This window comes from Cricetulus griseus, chromosome 6 (assembly GCF_003668045.3).
Source record: "Cricetulus griseus strain 17A/GY chromosome 6, alternate assembly CriGri-PICRH-1.0, whole genome shotgun sequence".
NCBI classification, from domain to species: domain Eukaryota; kingdom Metazoa; phylum Chordata; class Mammalia; order Rodentia; family Cricetidae; genus Cricetulus; species Cricetulus griseus.
The window spans coordinates 137045616-137065419 of record NC_048599.1 but is presented as its reverse complement, the minus strand read 5'-3'; the positions used below and the strand labels follow the sequence as shown (position 1 = coordinate 137065419).

Here is a 19804-nt window from a genome sequence, read left to right as displayed (position 1 = left end):
GCACAACTCCAGCATTGTGACCCCAGTCCAAGGGAAGCCAGGCAGCCCTGGTGCAAAGAGCCACAGGGCAAGCTCACAGCTCACACAAGCCTCAAATCCAGATGTTGCTCTTGTTGAGCACAGTTGCTTTTCTGACCAGGTGGGTGGGCTGTGGAGAGCAGTGTCCCAGCTCTGAGGGCTGTGGCCAGGAGCCAGCCTGAGAGGGACCTGTTATGTAAATTTCATCTACCTTGGAGGCCAGGAGCATGGAACCACCACAATGCAGGGACCCCAGATTTAACCTGCCACACAGCTCCAGGGTGAGAGCTTGGGAGGCAGCTATGGACAGTAGGCGGCTGGTATTGAGAAGCCAAAAGGTCCATCTGGCAGTGAAGCGCATGGGAACAGGGACTCCCAGCCCAGCTGCCTGGAGCCGACCTGTCAACTGAGAATTCTCTGGCAGTTGATAGCACTGAGCCTGGGGCCAGTGGGTGTATCAGTGCCTAGCCTGGTGTCCCTCTGTAGACTCTGAGATCCTTGTAGACTCCCAGCAGCAGCCTCCAGTTTAGTGACCTTTGAAAGCAGGAAGACAGGTCCACCCCTGCAGATCTCAGCACCCCAGCTGCTCACCACACTCCCAGCACACTTGGAGACCCTCCCCTCCCCTCAGCTAGAACTTTATCTGCTCCTGGGTGAAGGAACTGAGGAAGCTGAGGAGGTTAAGGGTGTAGGAGGGGCTGCCCAGCACACAGACTGCAAAGCCAAGTGTGGCCAGCAGAGGCCCCTGGTAGGCTAAGTGCTGACAGCTGCTGTGTTCATTGATCGCATGTGGGTCAGCACCAGCCTAAATGGCAGGAGAGAGAAGAGTCCACAAGCTCAGATGACCCCATACTCCCCACACACCTGGACATCTCTACATTCACAGGGCCATGAAGAAGACAGCGATAATTCTTTTTTTTTTTCTTGCCTCCTGTGATTCACGGTTTTTTTTCTTTTTCTATGCTTCAATGGTACTTTTATTTTATTTCTCAATTATGTACAGTTTTAAACCCCTTGGTCTATTTATTTCATTTTGCTTACTCATTTGTTTCATGATTGGACAATCTTTTGTCTTTTCCTCTTTTGTTCATGTTTCCTTTTGATCACATAAATTTCCCCTTTCTTACTTCTAGCATACTTACTAGTATTTTCTGTAGCTCCTTGTTTTTTTATTTTATTTTTTTATTTCATAACGTTAATTTTTTAGCATGGGCTCAATATATTTGCCAATTATTTTGTTTTTCTTAAAACAATAGAGAAGAATCTACTTTTAAAAGGAAAATATACTTTTATACTTCATATCTTAGGATCTCATACAACTGATAAAATGTTTTATTTAAGTTATTTACATTTAAGGGTCCAGTTGACATTGGAAAATTGATAAATTTTAAGATTTTAGTAAACAAATACAAATCTGTTAGGGGGGGTAAGGAAGGATGGCAAGCTTTAAAAAAGAAAAGGGGAGGGAGTTCTTTTATGCCCAGAATTTGAGGCAGTTAACATGGCCGAAGCTTACAGTCCAAAGACCCAGAGCGGTGCGTTCAGGTGTTGCAGGTGCAGTCTGGAGGCGTCGCAGGCTCAGTGTCCGCGGCCGGGCTCGCACTGGCGCCTTCTTTGCGCACAGTCTGGTAGGGGTCCAGCTTGGAGACCAGCTTGGCAGAGGCCGAGAAGCCATTCCACATACAGTCCTGCAGGATAATGTTCTTCACGAACGTCTCGTCGTCCGGGTCGCAGACGAAGCTGTGCTTCACTGCGTCTCCTCCTGGCAGCTCGGGCACCATCTCCAACAGGTCTGTGGTGAACAAGCTGTCATCGTTGTGTTCCCTGGGGGAGAAAGACGCGGCGACCGCATCGCTGGGTAGTGAGTAGAGCCCGGCGTGGCCCGGGGACGGGCGCGGCGTGGGCAGCAGCTCGAATTTCTTCCAGATGTCCTCGCTGGGCGCGGGGGGCTGCGGCGGCTGCTGGTGCACGTCCTCCTCCTCATCGTCGCACATGAAGTATGGCTGCACCGAGTCGTAGTCCAGGTCCCGGTTGCCGTTGGCGAGGCTCACGTGGAGGGGCATGGTCGCGGCTGTGCGTTTGAGGGACACACCGAGGGGCGCAGAGCTGGTGCGGAAACCTGGCGCGGTGCGCATCAGGCCCGAACCACTCCCCTTCCTACTATCCCGACAGTCCCTTCACCAGGCCGTGGTCTCGGTCTGGAGCAGAGGGAGGAGGCGACTGCTAGTCGCCAGACGCCACGCTCAAAGTATCGCGCCACCTTATGGAGAGAGGCTAGAGGAGCCGGGTCGTGCAAGCTCAGAATATATTTTCATGCATGCGTATAGCTACTTTCAGCACATTCTCACTCATTCCCTGCTGGTTTTTTATTTAAATTCTTGAATTGCCACTCATATCTACATATCCCTCCCTCCCATTCCCTCGCCCTCCCATCCTCCCATTTCCCCACCAACCCTCCCAACTCCTCCCTCCCCAGGGACAGTGAGGACCCCCACCAGGGGACCTTCAAAATCCATCATATCGTTTGGGGAAGGGCCCAGGCCCTCCTGGCTGTATCTGGGCTGCAATAGTATCCCTCCACAGGGAGTGGGCTCCCAAAGTCCATTTGTGCTCTAGGGTTAAAGACTGGCTCCACTCTTAGAGGTCCCATAGACTGTCTTGGCCTCCTAGCTGGCACCCACATTGGTTCCGCAGCTTTATGACTAGGGTCTCCATGCTCTCAGTAGGTCAGGTCCACTGTTTCTGCGGGTTTCTCCAGCACAGTCTTGGCTCCTTTGCTCATCCCTCCTCCCTCTCCACAACTGGATTCCGGTAGTATGGTTCAGTGTTTAGCTGTGGGTGCCTGTTTCTGCTTTGAACAGCTACTCGATGAAGGGTCTAGGAATGGTAAGTCCCTGCTGTTTTATCCCCTCCACCTCCCTTAGTCCTCTGTTTGCCCAGTTACTCTTCTATTTTCATGTCATCGGTAGCATTATGATTTTATGCATCTATAAAATCTAGAACCTACAAATGAAAGAAACAAAGATACTTGTCTCTCTGAAACTGATGTAATATGATAATCTTCAATTACATCCACTTCCTGCAACTGACACACTTTGCTCTTATCTATGACTGAAAATATTCCATTTCCGTATTGAACCACATCTTTGTTCCACTGTTAATGGGTACCTACCTTGGTTCCATAACAGTATTGTGAAAACTTCTGCAATAAACACATGTGCAGGGATGTCCGTGGAATACTGCCTTGGTGTCTTTTTTAAGGGTTTTCTTAAAGCCATACTATTTTTATATTTATTTATATGATTTTATATGTATGAGTGATTTGCCTTCATATATGTAAGTACACTGCCAAGACATGGTGTACAGACACATGAAAACAAAACACCAACACATAAAAAATAATTCTTTTTTAAAAGAATAAAGAACTTCATATGGAATTGTATGTAATTATAACTCACATACTCCTTATAGGGTTTTCTTGTGCTTTATTTCAAATAATTGAACTCTCTGAGAAGGTTTGTTTTATTTTGGTTTTGTTTTCATTTATTTTTAATTTTTAAATGAATTTTCATATAAGATATAGAAAGTTAATGTATTTCAAGTAAAAGTTCAAAAAGACCAAACAGTAGTTGGTGGCACACAACTTTAATCCCAGCACTTGGGAGACAGAGGCAGACAGATCTCCCAGTGTAAGGCCAGCCTTAGTCTCCTGAGAAAGTTCCAGGACAGCCAGAGCTACATACACAGAGAAAGCCTGGAGAGAGAGAGAGAGAGAGAGAGAGAGAGAGAGAGAGAGAGAGAGAGAGAATAATTTAATATTTTATTATTCTGGGTTTTGATTTTAATGAGGGCTTACTTAAATTTTGGGGAGGCTGTAATTTTAATGTCTCTTTGGTATGTGGTTTGAGGGCCACCAAGACAGTATATATAACTAAAACTAAACAACAACTCTCCCTTGAAAATTGGATGTGTTTTATTCTTTCCCCGAGTGTCTCTCTCTTTACTCCCGTGTTTATAACATAGGTTTAAATGTCATATCATAAACTGTGACTCTCCTTTGAGAAGCTCTTGCCCCCAAATCTGGAGTGCCTGTATTCTCATGATCTTCCTGCCTCTGCCTCCTTCAGCAAATCCTACCGGCATGTACCACCACAACTGGCACTGTATTCCCTTCTTGAACAGCATTCTTTCTCTTTGAACAAATTACCAACTCTGCTTCAGACTGGCTCCTCCTATAATTCACTGCATTGAAGTCATGTTTCGCCTGAGTCAGGGCTCCAGATAGAGGGACCCCTCAGGCTGCCCTGGGTGGCAGCTCAGAGCTATGCTGTGTCCCCATCTCTGTCACAACACACTATGTGACTCTAGCTACCTGGCGTATCTTTAGTCATCGATAGCTCTGGTCAACCCCCTCCCCCCAAGACACCTATGAAAAAAAACAAAAACAAAAAAAACAGCATTTATAGCCAAGCTCCTGAAAATACCTCCAACGAGCACTTACTTTTAAGAACGTTTGCCATTACATGATTGCTTTTGCTGGTTATGTGTAACATTTTTCCTGCAACGCTTTAGTGTCCCCTGTTGACATTCTACAGGTGCACTGCTTCAAATAGCCTGACACACAGTGCTCAGATGCCACACACCATCCACAGGACGGGCAGAATTAAACTGAAGAACACCCTCCAGGTAAACTGGCTAACTGTGGTGGTCCATTCAGTTGTCAGCCTGATGGAAATCACCAGGGACAACAGCTTCTGAGCATGCCTGTGGGAGATTATCTTGGTTAGGTTAGTTGAGGTGGATTTAACTGTCCACTGTGGGTGGATCCATTCTCTGGGCTGGGATTCTGGGCTGTATAAAAAGGAAAAAAATTAGGCTGAGCACAAGCATTCACCAACCTATGCTGCTTTAATTTTTTATTACATTTTATTATTTCTTTTCTGTGCATGATTGTGTGTGTGTGTGTGTGTGTGTGTGTGTTCAGATGACATGGCCAGTGTGTAGAGGTCAGAGGACAATGCAGGAATCAAGTCTCTCCTCCCACCACCTGATCATGAGGACTGAACTCAGGGTGACAAGCTGGTTCACCCTCTGAGCCATCTGGCTGGTCCAGTCTGTGATGCTTGGTTTCCATGTGGATTCGATGTGGCCAGCTCCCTCTACCTGCTGCCACCTTGGCTACCTCTTCACTGAGCCAAAACACACACCCCTTCCTTAAGTCGCTTTTGCCAGAGTATTTTATTAGCCCAACAGAAAACTAACAGACTAGTCTAGAGAGCCGGTCCTTGAGAGCCTCCAGTTGCTTAAATGTGGTGAAGAAAAGGCGCCAGCAGGGTCAGTCCGTGAGTGAGAAACACATTTGCCATACACGACCTGACTGCTTGACTCAATCAGAAACCATGTAAGCTGGAAAGAGAGCTGCCTGAATAAAGTCGGACCATGACCTCCACACCTAGGCCATGGCCTGTGCATACCTGCATAAACACAGTAGCATAAAAATGACATTTTTTTACAGTGCCTTTGGCTCTATCTTGCTGTCTGCCCAGCCCCTAAGATGTGATCAGACAACCTGGAAAAGCTTCATCCAGGTCACAAGGGGCCAGCAAACCACAACAAACCCCAAGGTGGTTGGTTGGTCAGTATGTCTTTAAAGAAAATGGGTTCAGGGTTCCAGAAGGAGGAAGTTGTCCCTGCCAAAATGGAGTCCCTGCCGCTTCCCTTCCAGCAGTAATGAAGCCCAAGAAGTTTCAGAGAAGGCTCCAGTGTGGGGCAGCTGACAGAAACGCAGGACAACTCTTCACTTTGTGTCCTGATAGGATGCTGCTCTTTCCTCCAGGGCACAGTCACAGCTCCTGAGCTGTCTCACCAAGTCCACAGCATCCTGCCTGAATCCTCAGTAGTGACACACAGAGGAGGGAATCAGGATGGAATACTGTAATGTGCTGTGGTGTCAGATTGCAATCTCTGCATATTTTGACTTGGCTTCCTGATGTACTGATCACAAGACAACAATATCAAATACTTGAATTTGGGATGGTTCTGGAGCCCACAGTTAAGGCCCTGTCTTAAGCAAAAGGAGAGCCAGGTATGTCTGTGGGATCCAGCCTGGCCTGGCCCTGACCTCCAAAGTGTTCTGGATGCCTCAGGCCCCACCTGCACCTGCAGAGTTGCCCCACCTTAGGAACACCCAAGAGCTCCCAGCAAGAGCTAGGTTCAGATAGGAGAGGAATTCAGAGAGAACAGTGAATCGGGTGGGAATTAGACTGAAGGGCCACTGAGCTGAGGGACACTAGGCTGAGTGCCAACAGTCCCTCAGAAAAAGGTGACATTCTGGAAGGCCACTGGGGTTTGCACCTTGAAGCTATATTGAACACCTGGGGGGAGGTGTCCTCCCTCACTGTGGCCACCATGTCCCTATTGGACAGAGAAAGCCTGGTCCTTGGAAAACTGTGGGGGAGGGCTGGAGTGTGGAACAGGGCTGGAGTGTGGAGGCTGTGGCTGCTTCTGTCTTTCTGAGGGGACATGATGGAGGAGTTAGCCACCCTTGCTCCACCCTGTCACTGAGCTCAGCTTCTCAAGGAGGGGCCCTCCCAGAAGTCCAAGTCCTGCTGAGCAGGAGCCATGTAGTGACATTCACACAGCCTTGCCTCCCAGGGGTTTCTCAGACACTCCTCCAGGGCCCAGCCTGACAGTGAGTGGCTCACCAGGTGGGGACCACTAGGACCTCACATGGCTCTATGGGAAAGTCAGATGCCATGCTCCTTGGGCACTGGTCCATCCTTGTTGGACAATGTCACTGCACTTTTTCCCATGTCTCTGCTTCCAGCAGAGCTCTTAGAGCCCACACAAGGCCCTTCACAGATAGGCTGAGCCAGGGTACTGCTAAAGGGCTTTATTTGGAGTCAGGTGGGGGTAGGGGAGGCCAGGGTTTAATGGTGGGCAGTGGGGAGTTTGGTTCAGGAGAGGTGTGGTGCAGGGATGTCCCAGTCAGCTGTTGGAAGCAAGGCTTGCTCAGCAGATGCAGACCTGGGTAGCTGCTATGGTAGAGAGAAGAAGAGAGATAAGTCCCCCACTTTTGTGGGAGCAGCAGTCAGGGGAGTCATGGACAGGAATGGCCCAGGGCAGATATGGGACAGAGATCTTCTTCCCTAGGTTTCTGTGTGGTTCCTGCTAGGAGCTGGGGCCCTCTGAAGCGATCCATGCACCACTCCCATGTGTAGCCAGGACTCAGCCTCCTTAGAGAGAATGGCAAGGACAGGACAAGGCAGAGACCAGGGACTAGGAGAGATAGTGACAAAAAGGAAGGACTTCCTGTCTGTTCTGGAAACCACACTCAGGGCCACCTCTACTGACCACACCTGTCTATGTGGATGGGATGAGGATCCTCCCGTTCCTGAGCCCGATATTCTAGGCTTTTCCACATTCCTACAAATGGGGGCGGAGAGGGGAGACTTACCCTAGTTACTTTCAGGAACACACTCATCTGTAGAAACCAAAAGAGGCCCAGGAGTGAGAAGGGCCCTGTAAGAGAACCCATCACACCTGCAGCTCAGACCCTCCCACTGCAAAGACCTGAAGCAGGGCCTGGCAAGGTACAGTACCAAAACCAGGGTTACAAAGAGAGCAGGGTACACAATGAAGCAGAAGCACAGGAAATTTGGAGGTACATGAGGACACTGGGGAACACAGGGACAGAATGTCTTCTTAGTTGCATTGAGTTGTGGATGACACAGAGGACATGGTGGAGATACCACAGAGACACAGGGGACATGGAGAGATACAAAATAACACATAAGGGACAATAAGAGCAGGCACAGAAAGGACACAGCAGCACACAGACAGACCTGGTTTGGGGGCAGTGACATAGGGGACACAGGGAGAGGCATGGGCATTCCTGCTCTCACCACTCAGCTCTGGTATGAAGATGTTTTCCTCTTTGAGTCCCTTGCGCTGTATGAATTTCTTAAATTCTTCCATGGCCTCTTGATTTTCCTCAGGTTTTCTCCCTGTGTGGAAGTAGGACAGGTTTGAGGGGAGGGCTCAGCTCTGCAGACAGCCAGAGACACAGGATGGGAGCACTAGCCAGCACGAAGGTTGAGAGAGGATCCTGGCAGTGGACGAGGAACTTTGCTGTGTGGACACCCAGACACCAAGTGACCCTCTGGCCCGAGGAAGAACCACCTCAGGCCTACAAAATCATTCCACAGACTGTAAGAGCCCTGAATCTCAGGGACATGAGGCTGTTCCTTGCCTCTGGAGGATCCTACCTACCATAAAGGCCTCTGCCAAGACATTCCCTTTGAAATTGACCTGACTCTTGTCTGAGATCCCTGGAAATGGCATTTGCTAGCTCCAGGAGTGGGAACCCCTCCTGAGTGCTCAGATCTCCAAAGGCCACAAAAGCCCCACCCAGTTTTAGCCACTTTCCACTTTGGATCTCACACATTTCCTGGGCAGCATCCTGGTTCCAGAAAACAGAGGCTTCCCAGTCCCCAGTGCTAGGCATGCTTGCAGCCTTTCTCATGGCTACTGGAAGCAGAGACTAGGAACAGGACATGGCTCCTCACCCATGAGTTTTCCCATGCTGAATGACTTCCCATGGTGACGGTTTTCACAGTAGAAAATGTAGTGGTCCTTGACGGGCAGCTCTATGATATAAACGAACTTCTTGCCATGAACTGCACATGAACAGAAATAACTGTTAGTGTCTCGGTTCTGAGACACCATTGGAAACCATGTGAAGGAACACCTTAGAACACTTTGCTGGTCACCCAGAAGACTTAGCTAGCCTAGCCCTGACTTTTCTGTGGTTCCCATAGCTAGACAGGAGACATTTTTCAGGGAGCTGCGAAGCCCAGCTAAGGAGTTCAGAGAAGGGGACTGAGGTTGGACCCAGGCCTGAGCATCTCACTGCCTGCCTTTCCTGGCTTTAGCCAAGAAATTGGTTTCTCGTGGGTCAAGAGCTGAACTAGGCAGAGGAACAAAAAGCAGTCAGTTTCTAGGGTTGACCAGCCAATGACCGCTAATATCTGGTTCATGAAAAGTGAGTGGGTGGCCTGTCCTAGAAGCTGGACCAGGCAAGGACTTGTCACTGCAGGAGACCCTAAGATACAGGAGACTCACAGGTAGTGTATTTGCCAGGCTCATTGGTTTTCTCCATCACGATTTTATGCTCATGACACTGACCCTTCTTCCTGTAAAGCACAAGTGCACAATCAGGCTGCTCTCATCAACATAGCTGAGGCCTCTCAGCTCATTTGGGAGATCAGCCCTGGTCAGGTGATCCCCTAAATTTCATGTCCCAGCTTTATGGTACTGCTTAAGACTGTGTCCCCTCAAAGGTGGGGATCTTTTAATTACCCAAACTCAAATAATAGATAGAAACAACTGCAGAGGCCCATGGTAGGGGTCACATACCAGAACGTAATCTTGGCCTCCAAGTCTCCACCTTCCAGGGATGTCACCTTCACAGGGAAAATCTTGGCAGGTATCTTGTGACTGGGTAGGCTCCCGTTGTGTATCATGGCCTTTGGGTACCAAGTCCCAGAGTACTGCAGGAAACAAAGCTTTGAGAACCCCCAAGTCTGGCCCTGATTCTATCCCAGGCTCCAGCAAATGGGCTGGCACCTGAATAGACATTCCAGAGCCCAGGCTGCAGTCACTGATATGGACTAACCCCGTATTGAGGGACCAAAAATTCAAATTAATAAAAGTTTAAAAACTTAGGCCCTGAAAGGGATCGTCTAATGATAAAGGAAAATTTAACTCCTTAAATCAGGAGTGCATGACTGGCGCCTGATCCCCTGCTCTCAGAGAAGGAGAGGTAACTGTCCACCACTCCTGTTAACATTCCTTTGCTAATTGCTGATCATAAAGATCCCCCAGCCTGAGGGATAACTGACAGACCTTGTGACTCTGCAAGCCCATGCCCTGTCTTATCTCAGTCAAATGTATCTCCCTTAAAATGTATAGTTACTGACTAACTCTGTACTTTGTATGACCTTAAGTAACCATGGGAACTCTGTAATTTGTGGCCTTCAACCTTATGGTCTGCCCCTTTAAAAGCTTCTCTTTTTGGCTGGTTGGCATCTCATTTGCCTGCTATGCAGTGAGATCCTAGCTGGCCAGCTTGAAATAAAAAGAAACCTTTTGCTTTTGCATCAGAGTGTTGACTCCTTGGGTTAGTCTCTGGGCTCTGAGAACCTGGCACAACATTTTGGTTCCTTGACCGGGGAAACCCAAGACCCTCCCAGGGCTCACAACTCTGAAGGTTTCAATCCTAACTAGTTGGGTGAGTAAATGTTTTATGTTTGTCTGTTAAGTGCATGTTCTTCTAATCTAGGTATGCTAGCGAAGCAGGTAATATGGGTAACAGGCCAAGAGCTTGGCAGACGTGCCTACAAGGCCAGGCCTGGGGAACCGAGGAGCCATCCTCGACTTCCAGTCTAGGGCAGGTATTCAACGGAGAGTTGAATCAAACCTGAAAATTGGGTAAAATAGGGGGTCCAATTGAGGGTTTCCATTGGTAAAATAGGGGGTTCAATTGAGGATTTCCATTGGTAAATAGGGGGTCCATTTGAGGACTTCCATTGGTAAAATAGGGGATCCATTTGAGGACTTCCATCGGTAAAATAGGGGATCCAATTGAGGACTTCCATTGATAAACTAGGGGGTTCGATTGAGGACTTCCATTGATAAACTAGGGGGTTCGATTGAGGACTTCCATTGGTAAAATAGGGAGTTCGATTGAGAACTTCCATTGGTAAAACAGGGGGTTCGATTAAGAACTTCCATTGGTAAAATAGGGTATCCAATTGAGGACTTCCATTGGTAAAATAGGGGGTTCGATTGAGGACTTCCATTGGTAAAGTAGGGGGTTCCATTGAGGACTGCCCTTCGTAAATCTAGGAATCTGGGTATGGGCCCTTTCTTTGTCTCAGCGCTGCGTTTGTTGTTTGCTTGTCTGTTTGTCTTGTCTTGACGGATGATGACTCGGGACACAATCTAACAGGACAGACCCCTTCCCTTTGAAAAACAGATTTTCCTGCTGCAATAGCTCCAGACGGGAAGTTACAGCCTAGCAGAGGACGGTATCCTCTGGCTCTTTGCGGACCGAGCCCAGCCTGAGCTGCCGGCCTTCTGATGGAGGCTCCTAGGGCTAGACAAAAGCCTGCAAAACGGTGGACACCCTGTCTGGTCCAGGGGCTTGGTGCAAGAGCTGCGCTGAGCCGGACTCGCCCCACCCCTCCCTTCCTGCAGGAGGACAGTGACCTCCTGGCATGGGTGCAAGCATCCTTCACTGAAGCGTTTGTCCGTGGTGGGTGCACAGATGACAAGCCTCTGGAGAAAGATGCCCGTGGGGCACGCACCGGACTGGCCAAATAGCGAGTGCCTCCAAGTCTAAGTGCGCCCAGCTGGCCATCCGTTCCTGGGAAGCTGAGGTCCCAGCAGGTCTAGCAGCCTGCAGGGCCCAGGTGGGCGCAGAAGGTCTGTGACTGCTGGAGGGAGGGGTGCCATCAATGTTGCTGAGCTAACCGGGGAATGTTGCCCAGTGTTGCCCCTGCACTGTTGTCCAGTGGAGTGCAGAGAGCAGGACTGCTGCAGGGGAGGCACTTCTCAGCTAGTGGGACCCAAAGGGCACATGCGAACCTTTAGAAACCTTGCTGCTCTTAGGAAAGCCCTGGTCCCCCAAAGTTGACACTCACTGGCTCACTTGCCGATCAAGGCTCCCTCCCATGCTATCAGATGGGATTCCTGCACTCTGACTTGAAAGTTGCCCACTCCTAGCCAAACAGGTTAGGCTTTGTGGTTTAAAGTTACAGCCTGTGGATGCTAGGGTCCTGTTATGACACGGTAGCCAGACTTCACTCCACCAGGGCTGCTCTGGTCATTCAGATTCAAGGGTTGGTTACAAATTATTATTGGTTAGGATAATAAAAATTGTTTTTTTAAAACACTGGCAGCCAAGGACACTTTGTGCCCACCAGCACTGCCTCCCTTTCTTCCTAAGCCAAATTATGTTAAATTATGCCATTTTGTATACTTTGGGAAGCTTTGACGTTAAACTAAAAGTCAAAGATACATTAAAAAATGATGCTTTTGCTTTCACAGGAAAAAATACATATAGGTTTTTGTCATCATTTTTTAAAAAATAATTGGTACATATTATTATTAAGAAAAAGGGGGCTTTGGTAAAGGTCTTTATGTCAACTAAAAAAAAAGGAGGGATGGTATGTAGATGTGATGGCTATATATAGACTTGGTCTGATCAGTCTGATGCAAAGAAAACCAAATGTGGTAAAATAATGGTTGTAAGACAGGTCAAATAGGGGTGCAAATTCAGATGTCCACAGAATACACCAAAGCAGCGCAGAAGAGCATTGGAAAGAGTTTACGGTGTTGAGAGTATGACTCTGATTCTCTGGTAAAACAGGAGAGTTGTAAGGAGGTAAGAAATTTATACAGTTATAAAAAAAACATAAAAGGAGAGTTGGTCAACCCCACATAAATTGTAAAAGGAACAAACAGTTGAGAAAGCAGAGAGGGTGCAGAGAGGCTCAGGGAAAGGTACACTCAGGATTTAGAGGAAAATAAGAAGATAAGGCATTCACTTCAGCCATGCTCCCCTGAGTGAGAGTCACTGATAAGAGTGGGAAAGAAAGAGACAAAGAAAAAAGAGAGGTTTGTCTAAGATGGGGATGTCTGAGGGAATCAGAGAAAGAGCGTAAGGTAATACAAAAAAATTAGAGAGGATCAAAGAAAAGTCATAAAAGTGTCAGAGAAGAAAGTAAACTGTTTGCTATGGGCTCTCATATCCTCAAATACTAAATTTATAATGGCAATATGGGTTAAAAATTTTGACCATACCAGGTTAATTCTGTTTAAAAGTTTTGTTTATTTCTCAAAAGATAATTATGTATACTTGTTTAAAAAGTTCTATCTGTGTTTTCTGGTATGAACGCAAATTTTATTACAAGCATGAAGCTAAAACAAAAATGGTTTAAATATTTTTTGCTGTCTAATGCTGACAGCAGCCAGTCATTTATGGACATAGCTCAGAATTTATCTCTGAACTCTGGTCATTAAATTTAGGTTATAAGGAATTCAAATGTCTTTTTAGTAAAGATGGTATTAAAACTTTTATGGTTAAATCTGTTAAAAATTAAAACTAGTTAAAACTAGTAACACTGGGAATCGACAACATAAATTTAATAGTCACCCAGGTGATAATGGTTTTAAATACATCAAGAATGCTTTATTTTTGATATTATTACAAAAAGACATTAAAAATTTTTTAATTGTTTGCCGGCGGTGGTGACACACGCCTTTAATCCCAGCACTCGGGAGGCAGAGGCAGGCAGATCTCTGAGTTCGAGACCAGCCTGGTCTACAAGAGCTAGTTCCAGGACAGCCTCCAAAGCCACAGAGAAACCCTGTCTTGAAAAAACCAAAAAAAAATTTTTAGTTGTTCAAATTTATAAGGTTATAAGATATTTATGCTTATGTTATATTGTTAATGTTTGTGCTTAAATCAAAGAGCTAAAAATTTAAGATCACAGCCATAAGCTCCATATGCTAACAAAAAATTGAGCTGTTTATTTCTTATGGTACAGTAAGACAGCGACCTAAGTTTAACAAAGGGCTTAAAATAACTTCTAAGCCCATGGGTCTCAATTCTTTGGAGGCTTAAAAACAAAACCCTTTTATAAGGGTAGCCTAGGACCACCTGTATGCAGATGTTTACATTGATAACAACAGAAAAAATTTGTAATAGGAATTAAAACATCAAATTTTAAAAGGTAAACCTGACAATATAAAACCTTAGTTTCATAAAAGCTGCTAACCTATTGTAAGATGTTAAGAAATACAAGTTACTAGCCATCCTTATAAATAAACAAGTTCGTTGGTTATAGTCAAGCTAAGTACTAATGATTAATAACAGGGATAAACCTGACTCAGTCCCCTGTATATGTTTTCAAAGGTTAAGCTTAATACAAGTAACTGAAAACAAGTTGCCAGATTTACCTAGGCAGACTTCTAATACTACAGAGATCTGCAGAACATGGCATTTAAAGTGCTAACTAAAAAGCTTATAATATCAGACAGAGAATTCCAGATCCTGACAGTGACCCAAGGTCTCTAAAGAAGATTGTGACGACGCTGACCAGTGGGCATGATGCTCAGATGCTACACCTGCTGCCAGGCAGGACCGGATTCAGACTGTGAACAGGCTACAGGACACTGGAGAACTGATTGCACCACCTTTGCCTAGACAAAATAAGGTCAGTCTTTTCCATGTCCCTCTTCCACAAAGAGAGAAAAAACTCTCACGTTATGGACCTGGCGAAGATTTACTTCTGCCCCCAACCCTATTGAGACTTGGGTATGGCTAACTATATCTGGACTAGACTCTGTCATTTTTTAATAGATTCAAAAGTTACATAGAATTTATCCTTCTCAGATCTCTGATAATATTGATGGTTAGACTAGCTATAACTTTGTCAGCTTGACAATATCAGTCAACCTTGATATAGCTCCTCAATAAGGATCTGAGGATATAAAGACATATAAGTCTTAATGATATAAAAATAATTTAAAATATAAAAGTTCAGAGCTTAATATTTAATAAAGTTTTGATAAGCTGTTAAAGTGGTGGCTATCAACTGTTTAGTCACAAGCTCAAGGTTTTAAGATTTATATTGGCTGCCATCTAAGTATAAACGTAAAGGGCTTTTCATCAGGCCTAAGGCACCCCTGTTCAATCTCTACCTGGATCTCCCAGGACAGAAGAAAAATGTACAAGCTTCCAACCCAAATCTGTAATTTTTGTTAGAACTCAAAGAAATAAGTATATTCATACACAATATCTGCCTTTTCTGCAATGTGGATTTCAATACAGATTGGTAATGGTAAAATGTCTAGAACTTTTATGTCCTATTATATAATAAAATTCATATAGGTTTCAGAGGATCAAAAGTCATAAAGCTTGGATCCACTTCTCACAGGTAAAAAGGACTCCAGATAAGTACTTTTGTTATCCCACCTGTCTATTCCTGAGTATGGGATTTTCTCCCTTGTCTTGAAACACCTGTCCTTCTTAATCACCAAAACTATGGGCCCAAGAGTTCCAATAAAGTATATAAGTTTTAACTTCTGTTCCCAGTTTAAACATGTCTCAACAGATTTCCACTTCTGGCAGAGGAATATCAGTTGCTGACTACAGCCTGCTCCTAAAGACTGCCAGCCCTGGACTTGCTGTGAATGTGAACCAGCCCAGCCGATGTGAACACTCCCCATATCTTCAACAGAATCTGTGAACTAGATGCCTCCAATAAATGTCCCCCTTTTTTTTTACTTTTGACTAGCATTTCAGTCTTCTCAGGGCCCAAGACAACAGCACCCTAAAGTCAGCAGGAAGTAGCACAGGAAAGAATATGTCGACCCTTTTCCCTAGTTGAGATGCTAAGTCAAAAGGAAACTCCTGTACATATAGGTGACAAGACGACAACAGATAATTTACTAACCTGTACCCCAAACTTCCCCAGAATTTTTTTTAATTGTCCACTGGTAACCCAAGAATGGGTTCCTATATAAGAAAGGGGGGAAATGAGGGACCAAAAATTCAAATTAATAAAAGTTTAAAAACTTAGGCCCTGAAAGGGAACGTCTAATGATAAAGGAAAATTTAACTCCTTAAATCAGGAGTGCATGACTGGCGCGTGATCCCCTGCTCTCAGAGAAGGAGAGGTAACTGTCCACCACTCCTGTTAACATTCCTTTGCTAATTGCTGGTCATAAAGATCCCCCAGCCTGAGGGATAACTGACAGACCTTGTGACTCTGCAAGCCCATGCCCTGTCTTATCTCAGTCAAATGTATCTCCCTTAAAATGTATAGTTACTGACTAACTCTGTACTTTGTATGACCTTAAGTAACCATGGGAACTCTGTAATTTATGGCCTTCAATCTTATAGTCTGCCCCTTTAAAAGCTTCTCTTTTTGACTGGTTGGCATCTCATTTGCCCGCCATGCAGTGAGATCCTAGCTGGCCAGCTTGAAATAAAAAGAAACCTTTTGCTTTTGCATCAGAATTAGTCTCTGGGCTCCGTGAACCTGGTACAACAGTATGTCCCAAGACCTTTGGTCAGTAAAGAGATACCAGCACTTAGCGACCCAAACACATGATGGTAGAAAGTCTGTGCTCCCCACCCCAGGTATCTAAACTCTTGGGGTCTACACCTCAGCACTGGATGAATGCCTATGCCTATGAGGCCTTCTAGCTCTGGGTGTCATGTGAACAAGGACCCTTCACCAAAATCTGTCTTCTACTCTAACCCGTCTTCAGGAGGATGCCTGTCTTCTGGTGGAAAGGTGGGGTCCCAGATCTGACTGCTCAGCCTTCCAGGAAACATCCTGCACCTCAGCTCAAATCTACCAGCACCAAGCAGAAGGCCATGCCTTAATCCTATTCCCACCCATTGATTTTCCCCTCCTCACATCCTCCTTGTCATCTGGTGGGACTTCCTGGGCCTTCAGGACAGCCACCAGCCCCAGAAGCAAGAAGGACAGGAGCAGGCTCTTCATTATCAGTAGCTGGGCTCTCACACAAGGCAGGTCCCCTGGAGAATGGCTGCTCTGGCTCCTCACAGGGTGCCCTTTATATCCCTCATGGCCAGGGATGTGTGCCCACTTGGCACTGGCCACGTCCCTCCCGTCCTTCTATCATGGCCAAATCCACATCCATCATGGAGTTGGAAGGTTGTTGTTGTTGGGATCAGATGAATGTCAACTCAGTGTCACCTACAGATGAAGAAAGACACACAATGCCCTGCAATTCTGTGCCACCAAGTGTTGTGCTCACAAAGGACCCTGGGGAGGCTGAGTTGCTCAGGTGCAGGGAGATTGGGCAGGGAGAGAGGGTCAGGCTTCTCTTCACACCCTGCCCTCCATCTACTATGGCTTCCCTGAGCTATGTCCCCTGAGACCTGACTTCTGGCATCCTGCTGCTGAGAACGGGGCTGGACTTCACCACCAGATACTGTCTGCTAGTTCCTAGATGGCTTGGGCCCTGCCTGAAGGCAGCCCTCTTCATTGTCCTGTCCCTGCATGGATACCCCGCCTGGACCTTCCTGCAAGTGGGGACACAAACGCCTGACTCTAGTCAGCTTAAACATCACCAGGGTAGACCCCGTGAGACACTAGGCATACCATGACCCTGACGCACTTTGTTCTGCACTGAGGCCGGCTGTGCCCTCTGCAGACCACTTCTTACTCCCGGATGTCTTGATCCTTTTCCACTAACTGACCAGTGCCCATCTACTCAACCAGTTAGGGTTCATTTCCATAGCTCACAATTTTAAGTTGTCTCCATGAAGATTTCCAGCCACACAGATCCTGAAGGGGCTTCACATCTGTCCTCAGGGGAATTTGTCTCCAACCAGGGGACTTGACTTTCTCCTGCTCTTGTCATCTGAGGACCTGTTGAGAGGACATTTTCAGAGCCAGGGCTGCCCTGGTACAACTGAGGTCCATGTGTGTTCATTTCTTGCCGTCTTGTGCCCTGAGGTAGGATGAAGAACCAGTGTCCATCACAGCCTGTCCTGAACACACCCCTGTGCTCCTGTTGAACTTTGTTCCTCTGGAGGCCACAGTTTCCCTCCTCATTAGCTCTGAGCACCCACAGGCTCTCAACATGGCCAGATCTCATTCCTTTTGGGTAAATGGTGCAAGAGGCACCATGACTCCATGTGATACCTCTGTTCTGAGTTCATGATGTCTGCCCTGGCTGCCCTGTCTTCAGGCCCAGCTTCCTTTCCGGTAGAAACTCTGCCTTCCACTCCCCACTCTGCAGTTCCTGAACTTGGCCACCTGCCCTGAGACCCAGAGGGTCAGCTCTGGAGAAGGGGTCAGTTCCTGTGGGACTGACCACACTTCAAGGCTCTGGAGATGGGTGCTGGTCCCACAATGGCATCTTTGTGTCTGTCTGGACTAAAGGTGGACAGGCTCAAGTATCCACAAACAATCTTAATGAGCACTCTCTGACAAGCCCTGGCTTGTGCTGAGGAGCTGGCGTGGCCCATGTCACAAGCTCACTATGGAAGGTGTTGAGCAGGAGGCCTGACAGTCTGGGTGTGAGAGGGCAGGGCCAGTGCTCTTTAGGACCCGAGATTAGGAAGCAGGCTAGCATTTCCATGTATGGGAGAAGCTTCCCTGTCCCTGTCAGCTCGTCCTTCATTAGCACGTATGGGTCATTCCTCTAAGCACCTTACCACATAGGAACACGTGTCTCGGTCCATGAACAGGAAAAGAACAATGTGCACATGTGATCGACAGAGCCAGGGACACCGTCTGTCTGCCGCTGACTTGGGCTGTGACTGAAAATGCTGAAGGCCAAACTTCACAGCCCCCAGAAGCTGTGGGAGACATTTCCTGACACAACATCTTCACAGCTTCCCAATCTAGTGCCTGCACTCTTCCCATGTTTCCCTAACACACATACTTAAAAGCAGAGGTTGTTATTCTTTTGTTTAAAAAGAAGAAAAGAGAAATGCTGAGACATGAGACATATTGACTATAAATTTATTATAAGGCCCGGCAGAATGGGGAGACTAAGAAGAGGAACAGGAACAGGGTAAATGGCTGACCGCCATGGTCAGTCACCACACAGAGACAGGGAGAGCACGTACACAGAGAAGAGAAGAAACAGAGAGTAGGAAAGAAGAGAAGCAGGAGAAGAGAATGAAAGCAGAGTTAGTTGGAGCTTTACAGGGAAGACTGTGTATACGCACTGAGGTTCCACGCATGCCCAGAGCAGAGTCCTCATGGGTGACGTGGTGATGCCATAGCATCACCACGCGTTTTCTTACGCATGCCCTGACTTGTCAGGGGGCAGGGTCTGTCTCTTAAAGAGGTAGAGCCAATCACCTTTCAGAGGTGAAATAAATTAACACACTGTCGTCATGTTTGGATCCGAAGTGTCCTTCACAGGTCCATTTGTTGAAGATGCATTGCCAGCTAGTGGCCCTATTTGGGGGGGGTCTGCAGACTGAAGGCCTAGGGCTGGTGGAAATGAGTCACTGCGAACACATCCTTCAAGCAAATCTTGCCCTGGCCTATCCTTGACTCAGAAAGACAAATTTTGTATGTTTTCTTTCATTTGCAGAATTTACATGTAAATGTGTACATATATTACACATATATATGACATGAAAGTACAAGGGTGACCATATGTGGGAACGCAGAGCCTGTTGGAAGGACCAGTGAAGATAATAGGAAATGGAAAGATAAATATCACTAGTTTTCTCTCATGGAGAATATATATTTATCTCACTCAAGCACATTTGTTAAGGTCTACTTCAGAGCTCGTCTTTTGTCTATCCCACTGAGCTCTAAACCCATCAGGTCATCCAGGCCATTCAGTCCCACTGGCCTCAGTGGGACCCAAATGGCTGTCTATCAAGATGCAAACCTACCAGAGAAGACAGCCTTCCTGCTTGCTAGGAAGCAAGTGCGCCTATTTTTGATTGCTGTCCTCTGCCCTGATTGACATCCCTGACCCAGGCAGATACCCTGGGCTGCAGCCACACCTTCTACCACCAGATCTGAACCAGGCCTTGTGGAGGGTATCACACCCCCAAATCACCTCCTGCAGACTCAAGCTGTTCTTTAGAGCTGTCTGTACATCTGTATTGTTAATTGTTCATTGCATAAACATTCCTGTTCTGTCTGTTGTGCCATTCTGTCTCCTGATTGAACTCTGATTCCTGTAATTATAAATTATTTAAAAG

At 46.7% G+C, this 19804-nt stretch overlaps 2 protein-coding genes across 2 annotated transcripts; both read right to left on the bottom strand.

Annotated features, from left to right (window-relative positions):
- Positions 1 to 1559: 1559 nt before the first annotated feature.
- On the bottom strand, positions 1560 to 2081 carry LOC100750363 (protein B-Myc). Its single transcript, XM_027422753.2, has one exon. It carries the CDS (start codon positions 2079 to 2081, stop codon positions 1560 to 1562), a length of 522 nt encoding a protein of 173 aa, XP_027278554.2.
- A 5282-nt stretch (positions 2082 to 7363) lies between these two features.
- LOC100758255 (odorant-binding protein 2a) lies at positions 7364 to 16601 on the bottom strand. Its single transcript, XM_035447082.1, has 6 exons — positions 16515 to 16601; positions 9436 to 9569; positions 9142 to 9212; positions 8586 to 8696; positions 7863 to 8024; positions 7364 to 7443 (listed from the first exon to the last, which is right to left on the bottom strand). Exons 1-6 carry the CDS (start codon positions 16599 to 16601, stop codon positions 7364 to 7366), a joined length of 645 nt encoding a protein of 214 aa, XP_035302973.1.
- Between the last annotated feature and the right edge of the window lie 3203 nt (positions 16602 to 19804).

What these genes read in the sequence shown, in the direction of transcription:
- LOC100750363 (XM_027422753.2), bottom strand. Translation starts at nt 2,081, where the DNA reads ATGCCCCTCCACGTGAGCCTCGCCAACGGCAACCGGGACCTGGACTAC.
- LOC100758255 (XM_035447082.1), bottom strand. Translation starts at nt 16,601, where the DNA reads ATGAAGAGCCTGCTCCTGTCCTTCTTGCTTCTGGGGCTGGTGGCTGTC. An exon ending in GAGGCCAAGATTACGTTCTG is followed by an intron (nt 9,213 to 9,435) that starts GTATGTGACCCC and finishes TGTGCTTTACAG; the next exon opens with GAAGAAGGGTCAGTGTCATG. An exon ending in TGTCACTGCCCCCAAACCAG is followed by an intron (nt 7,444 to 7,862) that starts GTCTGTCTGTGT and finishes CCCCATTTGTAG; the next exon opens with GAATGTGGAAAAGCCTAGAA.